Genomic DNA, 18,857 nt, shown 5'->3' with positions numbered 1-18,857 from the left:
GTAAGAATATATGAGTTAAATAATGAAAAGTATTAAATATGATGGGTTATGGGTGGTTGGGGTAGTAAATAAAGAAAATAGCTAAGGGTAGGAAAGTAAAAAACCATATTCAAATATGACAAATGGGACAGTTATGTGAATAGACAAAAATGACAAATGGGACAGTTATTTAGAATAGGAGGGAGTATACAATAGAATGACCACATAGATAAATGAGTACTAGCATTAAGCATTGTTGAAAAATTCCATGATTATTTTAATTGTAGGTTTGACCGCTGCTTTCTGCTTTACTGGGTCCTCCAACAACAGTTGAACACTCTTCCTTCTCTCTCTCTCTTTAAACTCAAAAACACTTCTATTGTTTTTACCTTTATATTTTTATTATTTTTTTCCCTTTAAATTTTCTCCATTGCTTTTAGCTATTTTTCTGTCATTTTGGAAAAATCTTTTTATGACCTTTCAATCTTTCATCATATTTCTATTCAGCTTTTGTTTGACTTATTAGGGTTACTTTTATCTTCATTCATTTGGGCACATATCTAATTAAAAGATTTTATCTTTTTCCTACCCACTTTGCCAATTTCAGGTATTTTTCTCTTCATTATTTTTTATTTTTTATTATATTTACTCATATGTTATTTGTTTGTTACTAGGATTATTTTGAGTTAACATGGATTTTCGTAATTTATTTTTGCATTTTTGTGGAATATGATTAGCTCCTTTATTTGATCCGTTTTATTAGATAATTATTTGTTATTTTTATTTATTTTGGTGATAGATGACATGGGTTACATTTGTTCAAATTATATGTATTTTGGATCTGGGTTTAGTTGTGTAGTTTAATGGCGAACTGTTTTTGTGTATTAGCTAACATTTATTAGTTGGGTGATTTTGGGTTAGTTTTAATTGAATCAATTGATATTCAAAAAAACATGTTTTCAAAAGAGGTTTTGTACTTTTAATGGGACTTTTGCAGAATTTCTGGGTGTTGGGTAGTTTCAGTTTTGAATGAAGACAATATGATCAGTTTTTACTTTCAATTCATCTTTGACCTCATTAATGTACTTTAAATGTATATGTTGAGGCAGTTAGGTCATTTAGTCGTTATATATATATAGGTGTAGGTTAGAGAAGACAGGAACCTACATGCAAAGGTTGGTTTGATCGTCGCTTACCGAGTTTTCCTATTTAAAGTTCATTAGAGTATACAAATTTTCATTTCCTGTTCTTGATTTTTGCCTAACAAAACAGGTAATAGACCATAGTGCCTTGCCTTTGTTAGTCATGGTCTCAAGCTTCTTGTATTGCTTTTATCAATCTCGCCCCCTTGCTTCCGTAAGGGAGATCAGAGATGAGAGTTAAGATATTTTATTATGTTGGTCATCCTGCTTGTGCATGTCTAAGTGTTAGACTAGTCTAACTAGGCTGGTCTTATGAAAAAAAAGAACTGAGAATTGTTTTTGACATAAATTTAATATTCAAGTGCCATACTAATGTCAGGCTGTCAAGAGTCGAAACTAGTACATGCGGTAGTATGAAGATTAGGAGTTTACTGAGCAAATAGTTCTATTGCACATTGCTTGTTCTGTCATGGATTTGTTTTTGTTTAGATAGTTTAATTGCATGTACCATCTTAATAAGCAGTACTCATTTTCTGAATTTGATCTATATGGCAGGATTGATAATTGTGATTACATGCCCAGTGATTTTTGGTTAAGATGGGTTGTTTCACCGTTTTAAAGAGTAGAAAAAAGAAGAGTGATCAGAATGTACACATCAATCGTGTATTGCCTCAGGAGAGTACGCCGACAGCCCTTCCTGAACCCCAAACACACAACTCTGCTCTACAATCAGCTCCTCCAAGTTTTCGGACCCGGGGAAAGCCGGTTCAGCTGCCCAATAAACCGGCAAGTTATAGGACCCGTGCATTGTCGGCACCATCCAGCTTTCACGGGCCAGATCGGGATACATCGTCATCAGTAGAATATGAAGAAAAAGAAGAAAGGTCCCCAAGCCCGCAACCTCTTCCCCTTCCTTCGTCCCATGGTTCAGGGGTTTTGAAACCTGCCGGAAGCTTTAAATCTGGGAATGCCAGTGGGCCTCTTTATGCTTCAGGCCCACTACCGCTTCCCCCTTCACGGCCGTCAGGAACACTGCGGAACTATTCTTATGAAGAAATTACATCGGCCTGTCATAGTTTCTCACCAGAAAATTGCACATCTGAGACAATTTCTTCAACCACTTACAAAGCTTCCTTTTCAGATGTTTCTTGTAGCTCAAGAAAAGTAGAAGCCACAGTTACCCGGTTTTGTACCACAGCTCAGGTGATTTGACAATCATGTTGTTGCTCCCCACTTTCTCGTACGTTTTGTTAATCTACAGTTCACATGCAACACAATTTTCATTATGAGTCATTTGGAAACAGTCTCTATGTTAGCACACGTGTCAAGCTGCATCCGACCCCCTTACATTGGTGGTTGTGGCCTATTATTGTAATGATTGCAGAGGAAATTGTAGTTCAGATATTTTTATTTTGTGATTGATTGCTTAATAGTATATGACTATATTGCTTGGTTTTCATAGGGTTTGAAGGACTTTGTTAATGAAGCAAAATCTCTCGCATCTTTACAACATCCCAAGCTTTGTAAGCTGCTTGGTTACCATGCCCGTGAAGGCTCTGAGCAGAGATTCTTGATCTATGAAAGGTTACACCACGGAAGCTTAGATCGGTTATTATATGGTAGATCAAGTGGCCCTCCTATTGACTGGAGTAGAAGGGTGAAAGTAGCCTTATGTGCCGCTCAAGCTCTTACTTTCTTGCATGAAGAAGGCCCTTTCCAGGTATTGTATTCACCCTGTAACACTGTTAAAAATTATGAAAAGTTTTTTCAATGGGTCATTCTAGTGCACATCTAACTTGTTCATATTCACCTCCATCCCAAAGTTATTGGTCGGGTCCACCAATATGGCTATATCAACGTCGGCTGTTCGTATCTCTAAAAATAAGTAGAGATATAATGTAAAATTGTCATGTTTGATTTTGTAAAGTAACCTATTTCATATTATTACTTTTTTAAAAATAAATACGGTCAAAGTTCACATCCCTCTGTCCACATTTATCAAATGGAACATTATAAATGGGGCGGATCGAGTATTAGGTAAAGATTGCAATCAGATGATGCTTGAGTAGAGTTAACACTTTCTAGTGATCTTGAATTGATCATTCTGCTTGTATTAAGTTCAATGGAGGAAAAGACTAGGCTCGCCAAGAGAAATTTGCCATCTGATACATCCATGTTGATTGGCAGGCAATGTACAATGAATTTTCTGCAGTAAATATTCAAATTGACAAGGATTTTAGTGCAAAGCTTTCAGGATATGGTTGTGTCGGCCTTCTTCCTGAAGCCGATCTCTGCAACGCTCCTACTGTGAGTGCTTATGCCATTGTTTTCTCTGAGTTGCGCTCTAAACTTGTTGATGCTGCTGCTTACACGTTTGCTTTTAGCTGTGAGTTGGATTTTCGGCCTTCGCTGAATCCATGCGTAGTATCCCGAGAGCTAGCTCTGAGCCTTAGATGATAATACAACATCACGTCGGTGTCACAAAGGCTGTTGCCTTATTGTAGGGTAAAAACATGGGTAAGGGTAAGGGTGCGAGTAGGGTTAGGGTGTGTGTGGTCTGATGTGCATAATTTTTACCCTTGGGTTGAAAGTATACGGACGTTATTTCCAAATGACATATAGTAAAATATTTCTTATAAGTAGTACAAACAATTTAGTAAACCAATTTGCTTTATTCTAAATTTCTAATGCATTCGAAATCCAAAGAATTAGCTTTTGGCTTTATAAAAATGGAAAAAAATAGAGATAAGACGGCAATATGAAAGTTGTATGGTGTTTTAATTTATTTGATACTCGCCTAATTTGACGTTCATTCTCTTGTAATTAGCTGATTATGACACCTTTTGTTAGTAATATTTGTTTGTTTCCTTGGCTAAATATGGATGAATGTTGACACTCTTAGTTAATCTCATACTTTTTTCTGGCTTGGCTTGGACCGAGTAATTACACCACGAGTATCACCGAATATAAGTGTGCATGTCACCTAGCATCTGATTAGTTGGTTAGTCATTGAGCGTCTGATACTCTCATACTCATGTCACCTTGTGGTCCCTTTACACCAGAAGAATAAATTAAAATGCATTGAACATGCCTCACTTTAGAGTTTAGACCTGCTAATATGGCATTTTCCTTCTTTTATACCATCATTAGATAACATATTCTAGTTACATTTTTCTCAGGCATCCGGAAATCTTTCAGTGGAAACAATAGAAAAGGGATTACTCACCCCCAAAAGTAATGTTTACAGCTTCGGAATTGTTCTCCTCGAACTTCTCACGGGCCGTAAGAATATGGATAGTAGACGGCCCAAGGAGGAGCGGAACTTGGTCAAATGGAGCTGGCCATTCTTGGCCGATGAGTGCAGACTCTCCCTAGTCATGGACCCTCAACTAAAAGGCCGTTTCCCAATCAAAGCAGCTCGAACAATGGCCGACATAGCCCAGAGATGTCTCCAAAAGGACCCATTAGAAAGGCCTACCATGAGAATTGTCGTCGAGAATCTCAGGACAATACTAGAGATGAAATATTCGTGCCTGTTCCCTCTTCAAGAACCGGCAGCTGTTTCTGGGAAGAAGATGTTTAGGTCACCAAGTCTCCAGCCTCGGCAAACCTATCAGTCAATTTCCCCAACAAGGATGCTTACTTTACCCCTATCTCGTGGATGTTCTTCACTTGTGGCGTTGGATGAGCTTGAATTGCAAGAGTCCCGTAAATCTTCATCCTCGTCGATATATCGGAGAGCTAGTGTCGAAGGGTTTTGAACTTTTGATTGTCAATAGCTTGATTGTTTTTTTTTTTTCATTTGTTGTCGTGTTATCTCTTGATTTATACATGATTTATTAATGATATAAATGTGGTGTCTATCCTCGTTGTTTTCCTGGGACCATGCTGGTTTTGTATATATATTTTGAGTGCAGGGTTTGATTAAGGGTTCTGTTTGATTTAGAAGTATACCTAGAATGATGCGAATTATTAGTATCCTTGGTTTTATCGGAGAGGATTTTGGCATTGATCGATATAACGACAAATTCTTTCACCAGAGTACAATAATTACTTTGATTTAGAAGTCCTTGATAGTTTTATCTGAAATTGACCTTGTAAGGGATGGCATGACCGTACCTATCAACTGTAAGGGACTGAATGGAGGAGCCGTGAAGGATGCACGGTGAGGCGGATTCTGGATATGACAAGTGGACCAAATTGAGTGTGAAAGATTAAATTGTTTATCAAATGCATTCTTAAAATAAAAGGTACAACAATTGACTGAGACACCCTTAAATGAAAATGGACAACAAGTAATCGGGACCAAGGAAGTATATATTAGAGAATGGCTTAACACAAACATATTTCGTATACATAAAACTATAAATTGATATTATTAGTTTTGTGACCAAAAAAATAATTATTAAAACTATTTGAGAAAATTAATAAATTTAAATCACTAGTTTTATACTTATAAAATATTTTCATTAAAATATGCAATTCTCTTGATTAGTTTTTCAGTCAAATTTTTTTCTCATATTAAAATAAAAGGGTGTAATATAAATAAAAAAAAAACCTATAAATATAAATCTAAATAGTAAAAAAGCCGGGTTATTTAGGTTGTTCGAATTGGTTGCTTCTTTTTAGGATTCAAAATCCTTTTTTTTGTGTGTGTACGGGACCCCATGTTCTTTAACCTTATTTAATTACTTTCCTATCATTTCATTGTTACACTCTTATGATCCCTGAATTTATAGAAATTATTCATAGGAATTATATAAAACCATATAAATATACCGTACATTTGTTATCATTTATTATATTTGTTTTTCTAACCATTTGTTTTATAAGTTGTTTTAAAAACTAAAACTGTTTCATCAACTTTATCATAAAGAATTACTTTCGAACTGACGACAAATTTTGCCATACGAAGAGCAAATTAGACCGTGAATAGATTTGAACTTTGGGAGTGACAACTTTAAATAAATGTACAAATTTAATGAAATTTCACGATATACTATAACACTAGAATTTTGAACGTTAATATTTTAAATACAATTTTTTTTCGTAAATTAGTAAGTGCATATCTAATACAACACCTAATATATTTATATCGAAAATTTCCAAAATTTATAATGTTATTAGGTTCTCAAAATAAATTGTATCTTTATAGTAATTATTGTATGTACATAATTAGTTTTTTTAGACTATATTTTGTGTATTTAAATTTTGATATTTATCTATTTTGTCAATTCTAATAATAACAACTGCTAAATAAGCACCGTGCAAATTTGCAAGGGCTTAAAACTAGTACTCCTATCAATACTATATATATAATTCGGAAACTAAGAAATTTCTATATAATTAAATAAATCTGTACAAATTAATTATACTATATAGTTTTTAACATAGCGCTGTGTGATAGACCTGACTAAGGGATTTCAATGTAAATATTATATATTTTTGGTTGAAGTATAAATTTGGAGAACACCAGAATATGGTGATTTTCCTTAAAATAAACATGCCCTATTTATGATATTAATAAGATAAAGATGTTAAATAACATACACAAATATAATATAAGTATGTTATATTTTGGAAACTATTAAAAGGTAAATAAATTAAGCTAGATTTCCAAAAAAAATAAAATGATACGAATTCTACTCAAAGAATAGAAGTCGTGAGTTTGCAGCGGAATTAACTAAACTGGACAGTTGCTGAAACTGTCTGATTGTCGAATTTTGTATGATTTGAACGGTTTTATGGACTGTCTGAACGTGATGTTGAATCTGTAATTTTTATGTGTTTTTTTATTTAAACGAAAAAAAAAACAAAGGATATTTAGTTGAGCTAGACCTATAACTCAACCAATGGTGAACTATAATCAAGACCCAGTGATTATAACTCGGGTTAATGCTTGAAAACGCGTCAAACAATAACAATTTGGAACGAAACGCGTCAAACCTAGGGCTTACAAAACTTGCAAACACAATAAAGCAACAACTTCTTTCTTAATTCAATATCATAATCTGAATTTAGGAAACTAGTAAACTTTCCTAAACCGAAAAAATTTAGAATTAAGAAACTAGAACTTCTAACACAACTAGGAAATAAATAACGTATACTTCTAGGAAATAATAAAACTAATTCAACTAGGATATGACTTCTTTTACGAAAGAAGTCTCAATACCTCTTCCATGGGCACCAAGTAACCGAGTATACAACTACTCGGGCATCGCTTCTTCTCGCGCATATAATCGAACAGATCACGAGATCTGTTCATTTTGACCGCCTTCTGCATCATTTTCGTATCATCCCCCCCCCCGGAAAGGAATTGTCCTCAATTCATGATGATTTAATCCTCTGGGATCAAATATGAATCGCACCAATCTGGATGAAAAATTGATAAGTAATAACCAATGAACTTGAATCATCCTTTAGCTCATCATCTTCAATATAAACTTTAAGCTCGTTCATCTTCTTTGTTTCCAAGCTCCTCTTCTTGTGCTCTTCATGTTCGTGCCTTTCATGTTCACGCTTTTGTCCTCCCAAACTCCATTTCTCGTGCCTTCCACCCCACCACCCTCCATGCACAAGATTATTAAACACAAATTTCATTCTGCACACTTTATCGTTGTCTTCAAATTTCCCCATTAATACCAAGGCTAGAAAAGTAGCATTGTGAACCCCCGCTATAACGCGGAAAATATAACTTATAAATTCAAGCGGAAATTAGGAATTTTTTTGAAACTTTAAAAGTTTAAAGCGCGGGTTCATTAAAACCTAAAATATAACTAGAGAATGCGAAAATAAATATTTAAATTATACAAACGTGGTAGTCAAGGTGAGGGAAAATATATCTCTCGAATGACAAATGATAAAAGGTGAGTATAAGCAATTCTACTAAACCGACTACTAGTCCAAGGTGCTCGCTAGCTCACACGTCTAAACCCCACAAATGCATCTTCACAAACCTGTCATTCATGTAAACATGAAAGCCACGGTCGATGGGGAGTAACTCGGGGTTCTCCCAGCCACATTATGTCAAAACGAACATAACAAAGAACATGAACAAATAATCATATTAGATAAGTTATGAGTGAATCGACTTATAACTAAACATGGGATCATACGTGTTTAAACCAACAAGGATAAAAGAAATGATGGAATAAACAAGTAAGTAAGGCATAAACAACAATAAAATAAATGGAGAAGAAAGACAAGGAAACAGACACGACCACTTAGCCACGAGCACGTATTTCAAGGAGATATGACCAAAGTAACCATCCAAATAATGCAAGACATTTACTACTCTTAGACAATAATTTCCCCAGGTAGGACTACGATAATGATACGATCCTAGTCTAAATCTGCAGACTCTCGGGTGTACATCCCGATTCGACGTGCGCCAGCACAACACGCACCCAAGACTCGACTACTCATGGAGACCGAGTACCCCAATCGCCAGAACAGCACGAAAGTGGCGGAAAGACTAAGATAAGACTCACTTGCCAGCGCAGCACAAGTGGCCCAAAACCACACTTGCCAGAACAGCACAAGTAGGCCAAACCCGTACTTGCCAGAACAACACAAGTAGGGCGTAAATGCATGTCAAGCACATACGATGGTATTATGACATTTCTACAAGAATACGATTCACAAGTGTAAGACCAACACAAAGTGTAGACGGAGTATCCGACTCAGAGGCTACCTTGAAAGCATGTCCGAGATACCACACACAAGACTACATCCTAGACTCCAACCTCCTGGTAGGACGACGATCATATCACAACTAGAGGGCTTATAGCTCACCTCTAGTATCCGATAGGACCAAGACTCAGAGACGGGATTATTAATGTCACATTCATACTTATGGCTTGCGTCTCACCATAAGTACGGATGGGAACATCAATCCCGACGATCATATCGTAACTAGAGGGCCTATGGCTCACCCCTAGTGTCCGATAGGACCAAGACTCACACAACCGAACAATACTAGACATTATTAAGAATACGACTCACTTCAAGTAACTATTTATAATAAATATCTCATGCTTGCATTATGTTAATAAATATTTCATTTTATAATTTAACATGCCGGTTAAATACAATATAATAAGCGATAATGACTAATTTATGTTATGTGAAATCTACAAAACTCAAGCGACTCATTTATGAGCCCATCAAATAAGTCATAAAAACTCAATACTTGAAGTCACAGGAAATCCATCAAGTTAATCATGCAAAGTCCAACCATTTAATCATGTGAAGTCCAACATTTAAAACATAACACGCTCAAAAGAAGGAAGTATGTAAATTCCCCATATAAATTATAGTGAACCCAATATATAAAATATAATGAGCGGTAATGAATAAACGTTTCATTTCTCATTTACATGTAACTTGAACAAAGTATAAATAACCGATAACAAATGAATTAACTAATATGGGATACGAGGCAAAACGTAAACAAACCAAAATCCGAACCACCCATAAGCATATACGAGTCAACAAGGGAAAACTTTGGTCATGATACGAATAAAAAGCATAAACAACCATCATACACAAAGGATATATATATTTATAGAACTTAAAACGGTAAAACGGGCGCCATTTACTCATACGAACTCCGAATCGAGTGATTCAAGTGGCTAAACCACCTAATTTTTCGACGCCAGTCCATCTGTCATGTTTTCAGTGGCATTGAAAGTCGCATCGGTCAGATACAACGGGTTCCAGGCCAACACGGGTCACCCAAAATAGTCTCAAAAATGCAACTTTAGCAAGCTAAATGGAACCGTCTCAAAACTGAAACTTTAAACAAGTAATGATACTAGTGACATATAACAACAACCACATCTAATTACCCGTCTCATAAGAAAGCCAAAGATACCATCTTTACTTAATTTAAGCAAGTAAAACCTTGTATAAATCCATCTTAAACAACTACACATATAATCTCATAAGAATCACAATTACTAGCTTATAACAACAAAACATAACATATAAACATATAAATGACATAATACCGAGTAACCCATCACCGTTACCTCATTATTTCTTCAAAATGCAAGATTCCGACTCAAAACCATGCCGGTTGCCCAAAAGGAAGTCCAAGAACCAAGTTCCCAAGTAAGACCTCGAAAATCGTGCCACAAAAGACACGGCCAGCAGCAAGGGTGAGGGAAAGTCAAGATCTTTCTTACCTAGGAAGATGGAGGGCGAGGAGAGGAAGAGATAGGCGCAAAATTCGTTGAAAACCGATAAGAAACGAAGGTTTTATGGCCATTTTAGTGAAGGAGGTGAAATTTGTGTAACAATGGTGTTGTAGTTGTGAGTTTGTTGCTGAAAAATGAATGGTGGAGGGAGAAGATAGGGTTTAAGCTCTTATATGGGTGGATGGAAAAGAGTAGGATGAAGACCCAAAGTTATCTTAGGCTCAAACTATCATTTTAAGTCGATTTTACCCTAAAATACAACCCGGACCTACTACAAACTTAAGACGGATATTTTTTTATCAACATTAATATTATTTTACATGTAAAGCCGCATTTTTTATAAAAACGGTTTTAAAATAAAAATAAAATAATAAAATGGCTAATTAAATTATAAATGCCAACACAGAAAATTCGTGGGTGTTACAAGCATCATTACGAATATTATTAGTTTGGAAATGGACAACAAGTAACCGGGACCAAGGAAGTATATATTAGAGAATGGCTTAACACAAACATATTTCGTATAAATAAAACTATAAATTGATATTATTAGTTCTGTGACCAAAAAAATAATTATTAAAACTATTTGAGAAAATTAATAAATTTAAATCATTAGTTTTATACTTATAAAATATTTTCATTAAAATATGCAATTCTCTTGATTAGTTTTTCAGTCAAATTTTTTTCTCATATTAAAATAAAAGAGTGTAATATAAATAAAAAAAACCTATAAATCTAAATCTAAATAGTAAAAAAGCCGGGTTATTTAGGTTGTTCGAATTGGTTGCTTGTTTTTAGGATTCAAAATACTTTTTTTGTGTGTGTACGGGACCCCATGTTCTTTAACCTTATTTAATTACTTTCCTATCATTTCATTGTTACACTCTTATGATCCCTGAATTTATAGAAATTATTCATAGGAATTATATAAAACCATATAAATATACCGTACATTTGTTACCATTTATTATATTTGTTTTTCTAACCATTTGTTTTATAAGTTGTTTTAAAAACTAAAACTGTTTCATCTACTTTATCATAAAGAATTACTTTCGAACTGACGACAAATTTTGCCATACGAAGAGCAAATTAGGCCGTGGATAGATTTGAACTTTGGGAGTGACAACTTTAAATAAATGTACAAATTTAATGAAATTTCACGATATACTATAACACTAGAATTTTGAACGTTAATATTTTAAATACAATTGTTTTTCGTAAATTAGTAAGTGCATATCTAATACAACACCTAATATATTTATATCGAAAATTTCCAAAATTTATAATGTTATTAGGTTCTAATAATAAATTGTATCTTTATAGTAGTTATTGTATGTACATAAGTAGTTTTTTTAGACTATATTTTGTGTATTTAAATTTTGATATTTATCTATTTTGTCAATTCTAATAATAACAATTGCTAAACAAGCACCGTGCAAATTTGCAAGGGCTTAAAACTAGTACTCCTATCAATACTATATATATAATTCGGAAACTAATGAATTTCTATGTAATTAAATAAATCTATACAAATTAATTATACTAGGGTTATTTAACATAAATTGTAAAAACTATATGGGGTCTTCTCTTAATACTCTAAACTATATTTTAACTCAAAATAAACCTAACTTTTGAATACCCTCTCTCAAAATAGAATCGGATGACCGACTACCTGCTTAATAGGTCATTATTATATTAAATTTTTTTCTAATAATAAAACTTTTTTTTTTATCATTTTTTTTTTGACAACGATAAACTGATATAAATAAAGAAAGTCGACATATTACATATTACCCATTTTCAAATGGGTTGGTAATGGAAACTTCGAAACTACTCGACATCCAATTAGTTAAACTAAACATCGAACTAGACCAAAGAGAATCTGCTAAACGACATTTCTTTAATGGTGGGAAGTAATCATCGAAATGAAGCGGGTATTCTTCGCACCTTTTGGTCTTCCTTGGGACAGTAGCAGTGTTGATGTACCTGCAAAAAGTAGATAAACGAGTGACAGAAACGGAAGACTCAGCAGTGGGTCGAGCCACTTGACCACGAACAATGAAACGGCTATCTTTACGGCAGACTTGCGCATCCCTAACTGCTTCAAATTTGAACTGGACAAAAGAGAACTTACTAGCACAAGAAATGTCCGAAGAAAGGCGTTTTTTCTTATCAGTTTGGACAAAGCATTCCTCTTGAGCTATCTCTTCTTCCGCAGAAAAAGAATCAGATGTTTGATGACAAACCTCTGGCACAGGAACTGTTGCCTCCTTTGATTGGCTTAGTTCCTGCGGTACTGAAGTGGGAACTGCTGCTTCCCATGACATATCGTCACGGAGAGTTCCCGACTGGATAGAAGTTTTATGAGTGAGGGGGCGAACCCTCAAGGTTGCCCCAAATCTGGGGTGAAAAAACTCTACATTTTTCCCGAGCATCAAGTTATTGTAGGCCTGAGCCGAAATGTGTAGCCTCTTGTGGGCGTGTTTTTTGTTGGTGAAGACTGGGATTGTTCCGAATCAGAAACATTGGTAGGAGCAGTAGCATTACTACCTTTGAATAAAAGGACTTATAATCATAGAAATATTGACACCCCACTCATAAAGATCCAACCTCACTGGACAACCTCCTCACCCCACCTCCCCACCCACCACCACTACCACCACAACCACTACCACCATCACCATACTCCACGTTGTCAGACTATCGACGGCCAAGCCTAGCCCAAATCACCAATCTGAATCCCATCCAGATACGACTACCACCGCACTTTTGGTTCACCGTCACTTATCCTATAAAATCACCACCACAATAACATCCACACTCCCTTATGCCGACCACCACTCTTCAAGCCACCACAACTCCCGCCATGTCCGTCCACCACAACACAAATATCCTCTCTTAAAGCTACCATTGCGCTAATGAGATCGTTATATCGTTCTCCTGTAATCAAATCATCCAGATGCGACCACCACCGCCACGTCCGTCCGTCCACCTTTACTCTATTGTTCTTAGTATTCGATTTCTACATGATAGCTTCTCTCAACCCTCTTTTCAGTTCCTTCTTCTCCCCTTCTTTTTCATCTCCTTTAATCCCCACTTCCCAGATTTTTAATTCTCCTCTTTCGACTCTTTTTAATTGATTTTTGTTGTTTTTATGATTAATGGGCAATTGGCTATGTTTGTGATGCCAAAAGTCGTGTTCTTTGACAATTAAATTGAGTTTTTGAAGGATTTTACATTTTGTTTGTATTGTTTATTATCGTTTGCAGTTGCAAGGTAGATAAGTATGTAATGAATGTTAATGAATTTGATTGGTTAGATATAAAGATAGGAATGAAGGAGATTTAAGGAGGGAGGGGACAAAATAGGATTAAAATGGGAGAGGATGAAACTGCTATTAGAATGAGAGGAGAGTGAGAGATTAAACGTTGTAAATGGAGGAGAAGGAGGAGGAATCAAAATTAATTAGAGAAAAGTGGGTCCCACGTGTAAAATAACCTGCTACTTCAAGTTATTAAAACCGTAATTCTATTAAGAGATAAGGGGTATAATAATTGAGTATAATACTAGTTAAATTGAAGTTCAGAGTAATTTGAGAAACACCCTAATATTTTAGAGTATTCTCATTAAATAACCCATTATACTATATAGTTTTTAACATAGCGCTGTGTGATAGACCTGACTAAGGGACTTCAATGTAAATATTATATATTTTTGGTTGAAGTATAAATTTGGAAAACAACAGAATATAGTGATTTCCCTTAAAATAAACATGCCCCATTTATGGTATTAATTAGTATAAAGATGTTAAATAACATACACAAATATAATATAAGTATGTTATATTTTGGAAACTATTAAAAGGTAAATAAATTAAGCTAGATTTCCAAAAATTATAATGATACGAATTCTACTCAAAGAATAGAAGTCGTGAGTTTGCAGCAGAATTAACTAAACTGGACAGTTGCTGAAACTGTCTGATTGTCAAATTTTGTATGATTTGAAAGGTTTTATGGACTGTCTGAACGTGATGTTGAATCTGTAATTTTTATGTGTTTTTTTATTTTAAACAAAACAAAAGAAAAACAAAGGATATTTAGTTGAGCTAGACCTATAACTCAACCAATGGTGAACTATAATCAAGACCTAGTGATTATAACTCGGGTTAATGCTTGAAAACGCGTCAAACAATAACAATTTGGAACTAAACGCGTCGAACCTAGGGCTTACAAAACTTGCAAACACAATAAAGCAACAACTTCTTTCTTAATTCAATATCATAATCTGAATTTAGGAAACTAGTAAACTTTCTTAAACCAGAAAAAATTTAGAATTAAGAAACTAGAACTTCTAACACAACTAGGAAATAAATAACTTATACTTCTAGGAAATAATAAAACTAATTCAACTAGAATATGACTTCTTTTAGGAAAGAAGCCTCGATACCTCTTCCTTGGGCACCAAGTAACCGAGTATACAACAACTCGATCGCTTCTTCTCACAAGATATAACCGAATGACCACGAGATCTTTCATTTTGACTAGTTCCTGCATCATTTTCGTATCATCCCCTCCCCCTTAGAAATGAATTATCCTCAATTCATGATGTTTTAATCCTCCGAGATCGAATATGAATCTCACCAATCTGGATGAAAAATTGATAAGTAATAACAATGAACTTGAATCATCCATTAGCTCATCATCTTCAATATAAAGTTTAAGCTCATTCATCTTCTTTGTTTCCAAGCTCCTCTTCTTGTGCTCTTCATGTTCGTGCCATTCATGTTCACGCTTTTGTCCTCCCAAACTCCATTTCTCGTGCCTTCCACCCCACCACCCTCCATGCACAAGATTATTAAACACAAATTTCATTATGCACACTTTATCGTTGTCTTCAAATTTCCCCATTAATACCAAGGCTAGAAAAGTAGCATCATTACGAATATTATTAGTTTGGAAATGGACAACAAGTAACCGGGACCAAGGAAGTATATATTAGAGAATGACTTAACACAAACATATTTCGTATAAATAAAACTATAAATTGATATTATTAGTTCTGTGACCAAAAAAAAAAATTATTAAAACTATTTGAGAAAATTAATAAATTTAAATCATTAGTTTTATACTTATAAAATATTTTCATTAAAATATGCAATTCTCTTGATTAGTTTTTCAGTCAAATTTTTTTCTCATATTAAAATAAAAGGGTGTAATATAAATAAAAAAAACCTATAAATCTAAATCTAAATCTAAATCTAAATAGTAAAAAAGTCGAGTTATTTAGGTTGTTCTAATTAGTTGCTTCTTTTTAGAATTGAAAATCCTTTTTTTTGTGTGTGTACGGGACCCCATGTTCTTTAACCTTATTTAATTACTTTCCTATCATTTCATTGTTACACTCTTACGATCCCTGAATTTATAGAAATTATTCATAGGAATTATATAAAACCATATAAATATACCGTATATTTGTTACCATTTATTATATTTGTTTTTCTAACCATTTGTTTTATAAGTTATTTTAAAAACTAAAACTGTTTTATCTACTTTATCATAAAGAATTACTTTCGAACTGACGACAAATTTTCCCATACGAAGAGCAAATTAGACCGTGGCTAGATTTGAACTTTGGGAGTGACAACTTTAAGTAAATGTACAAATTTAATGAAATTTCACGATATACTATAACACTAGAATTTTGAACGTTAATATTTTGAATACAATTTTTTTTCGTAAATTAGTAAGTGCATATCTAATACAACACCTAATATATTTATATTGAAAATTTCCAAAATTTATAATGTTATTAGGTTCTCAAAATAAATTGTATCTTTATAGTAATTATTGTATGTACATAATTAGTTTTTTTAGACTATATTTTGTGTATTTAAATTTTGATATTTATCTATTTTGTCAATTCTAATAATAACAATTGCTAAATAAGCACCGTGCAAATTTGCAAGGGCATAAAACTAGTACTCCTATCAATACTATATATTCAATTCGGAAACTAAGGAATTTCTATGTAATTAAATAAATCTATACAAATTAATTATGCTATATAGTTTTTAACATAGCGCTGTGTAATAGACCTGACTAATGGATTTCAATGTAAATATTATATATTTTTGGTTGAAGTATAAATTTGGAGAACACCAGAATATGGCGATTTTCTTTAAAATAAACATGCCCCATTTATGGTATTAATTAGTATAAAAATGTTAAATAACATACACAAATATAATATAAGTATGTTATATTTTGAAAACTATTAAAAGGTAAATAAATTAAGCTAGATTTCCAAAAAATATAATGATACGAATTCTACTCAAAGAATAGAAGTCGTGAGTTTGCAGCGGAATTAACTAAATTGGACAGTTGCTGAAACTGTCTGACTGTCGAATTTTGTATGATTTGAACGGTTTTATGGACTGTCTGAACGTGATGTTGAATCTGTAATTTTTATGTGTGTTTTTATTAAACGAAACAAAAGAAAAACAAAGGATATTTACTTGAGCTAGACCTATAACTCAACCAATGGTGAACTATAATTAAGACCTAGTGATTATAACTCGGGTTAATGCTTAAAAACGCGTCAAACAATAACAATTTGGAACGAAAAGCGTTGAACCTAGGGCTTACAAAACTTGCAAACACAATAAAACAACAACTTCTTTCTTAATTCAATATCATAATCTGAATTTAGGAAACTATTAAACTTTCCTAAACCGAAAAAATTTAGAATTAAGAAACTACAACTTCTAACACAACTAGGAAATAAATAACTTATACTTCTATGAAATAATAAAACTCATTCAACTAGATATGACTTCTTTTACGAAATAAGTCTCGATACCTCTTCCTTGGGCACCAAGTAACCGAGTATAGAACTACTCAGACTGCTTCTTCTGCGCATATAACTGAACAGTCATGGAGACTATTCATTTTGACTAGTTCCTGCATCATTTTCGTATCATCCCCTCCCCCTTGGAAAGGAATTGTCCTCAATTCATGATGTTTTAATCCTCCGGGATCAAATATGAATCTCACCAATCTGGATGAAAAATTGATAAGTAATTACAATGAACTTGAATAATCCTTTAGCTCATCATCTTCAATATAAACTTTAAGCTCGTTCATCTTCTTTGTTTCCAAGCTCTTCTTCTTGTGCTCTTCATGTTCGTGCCTTTCATGTTCACGCTTTTGTCCTCCCAAACTCCATTTCTCGTGCCTTCCACCCCACCACCCTCCATGCACAAGATTATTAAACACAAATTTCATTCTGCACACTTTATCGTTGTCTTCAAATTTCCCCATTAATACCAAGGCTAGAAAAGTAGCATCATTAGGAACTTATCACCGTATAAGAACTTATCTATATAGGATTCCAATTGTGAGGAGAGCTTTTGTGAGACAACTTTAAGACGAAGCTTTTCACCTTGCGATAATTAATTGTGGTAAGATATCTAATCATCTAATATCAATTATTTACGTTTGACCTTGACCCGTATTATGACCGTTGACCGTGACCATGACCGTTGACCGAGCCGTGGTGGCTGTTGACCGGCAGGTTGTTTTGGAATATGTGTCCTCCGACAATGTGATCGTGGTGATCACATGTTTAAGTCTCATTTAAAAGAATACAATTGAGAAGTAATATTTTACTGTCAACTGGTCCACACATATTGGTAATGATTGGCTGACTAGAGTTTGACATTACTGTCGTGAGACGGTGGTGACCAGTTGATCCCCTTAGGTCATACCTAAAGGGTAACACACTTAATTGATCATTTAATTGATCGTATGACGAGTCGGGTCAATTAAATTACTTAAACTTGACGGACGACTTTGGAAGATATATTTACGTGTCTTATTGAAATTTGATTAAATAAGATACGGTCTAAGTAATCGAATTGTTTCATTACTTAGATGAAATTATTGTTTAAGGAAACAATTGCATTTGAATGATGAATAAATTATTATAAATACAAGATGTTGTGATTTATAATTGGTAAAATATTTTGGTACAAGTAATTATGAATTACTGAGTCGATTTTTGTATATGACGTATTTTTATTAATACGTTGATTTTTAATATGTTAAAAATACATAACAATTTTATGTGACATGTGACATGTGACATATGACAAATTGACATTTTGACAAAGATAAAATGGAGTCCATTTTATCCATATAAACCGAAATTAAGGGGAGTATTAGAAAATTATTATGTTTATTTAGTAAGTGGTAAGCATAATGATTTACCTAAATACTAGCCATGCAAACCTAGTGGTCATTGTGAAGAACAACTTGTGTATGCATTGGCTCCTTCTTTTTCCCCTCTTCCACCCGGTTTTTGAGAAGAAAATGACCTTGGTTTTTCTTCTTATTTTACCTAATATACACTACAAAATACTTTAGTGCATTATTCATTCACATCCATTTAAAAATAAGAAGTTTTAGAAAGATAAAAACCTTCCTCTTCCTTATCTCTTAACCGAAAAATAGAGAGACCAAAATAATATTTTTGGGTC

At 33.8% G+C, this 18,857-nt stretch overlaps 1 protein-coding gene and 1 long non-coding RNA gene across 3 annotated transcripts; one reads left to right on the top strand and one right to left on the bottom strand.

The window, feature by feature from the left end:
• Positions 1–237: 237 nt before the first annotated feature.
• On the top strand, positions 238–4,999 carry LOC141637272 (putative serine/threonine-protein kinase PBL18). Of its 2 annotated transcripts, XM_074446833.1 has the most exons (5): positions 238–586; positions 1,677–2,324; positions 2,584–2,841; positions 3,309–3,428; positions 4,301–4,999. In XM_074446833.1, exons 2-5 carry the CDS (start codon positions 1,719–1,721, stop codon positions 4,880–4,882), a joined length of 1,566 nt encoding a protein of 521 aa, XP_074302934.1. In that variant the 5' UTR covers positions 238–586; positions 1,677–1,718; the 3' UTR covers positions 4,883–4,999. The 2 variants fall into 2 exon arrangements, with proteins under 2 accessions (XP_074302934.1, XP_074302935.1); XM_074446834.1 differs by lacking the exon at positions 3,309–3,428 and having other exon boundaries at positions 285–586.
• Positions 5,000–7,823: 2,824 nt separating this feature from the next.
• Positions 7,824–13,735, bottom strand: LOC141637325 (uncharacterized). Its single transcript, XR_012541711.1, has 2 exons — positions 10,154–13,735; positions 7,824–8,077 (listed from the first exon to the last, which is right to left on the bottom strand). It is a non-coding gene; the product is annotated as an uncharacterized LOC141637325 (long non-coding RNA).
• Positions 13,736–18,857: the final 5,122 nt, after the last annotated feature.

The sequence above is a fragment of the Silene latifolia genome, unplaced genomic scaffold, assembly GCF_048544455.1.
Source record: "Silene latifolia isolate original U9 population unplaced genomic scaffold, ASM4854445v1 chrun_scaffold_16, whole genome shotgun sequence".
NCBI lineage: Eukaryota > Viridiplantae > Streptophyta > Magnoliopsida > Caryophyllales > Caryophyllaceae > Silene > Silene latifolia.
This window is presented reverse-complemented; position numbering and strand designations above follow the sequence as displayed.

Excerpts from the sequence above, each read along its gene's own strand:
- LOC141637272 (XM_074446833.1), top strand. The coding sequence starts at position 1,719 with ATGGGTTGTTTCACCGTTTTAAAGAGTAGAAAAAAGAAGAGTGATCAG. Across the intron at positions 2,325-2,583 it reads GGTTTTGTACCACAGCTCAG|GGTTTGAAGGACTTTGTTAA; the intron begins GTGATTTGACAA and ends TGGTTTTCATAG. Across the intron at positions 3,429-4,300 it reads ATCTCTGCAACGCTCCTACT|GCATCCGGAAATCTTTCAGT; the intron begins GTGAGTGCTTAT and ends CATTTTTCTCAG.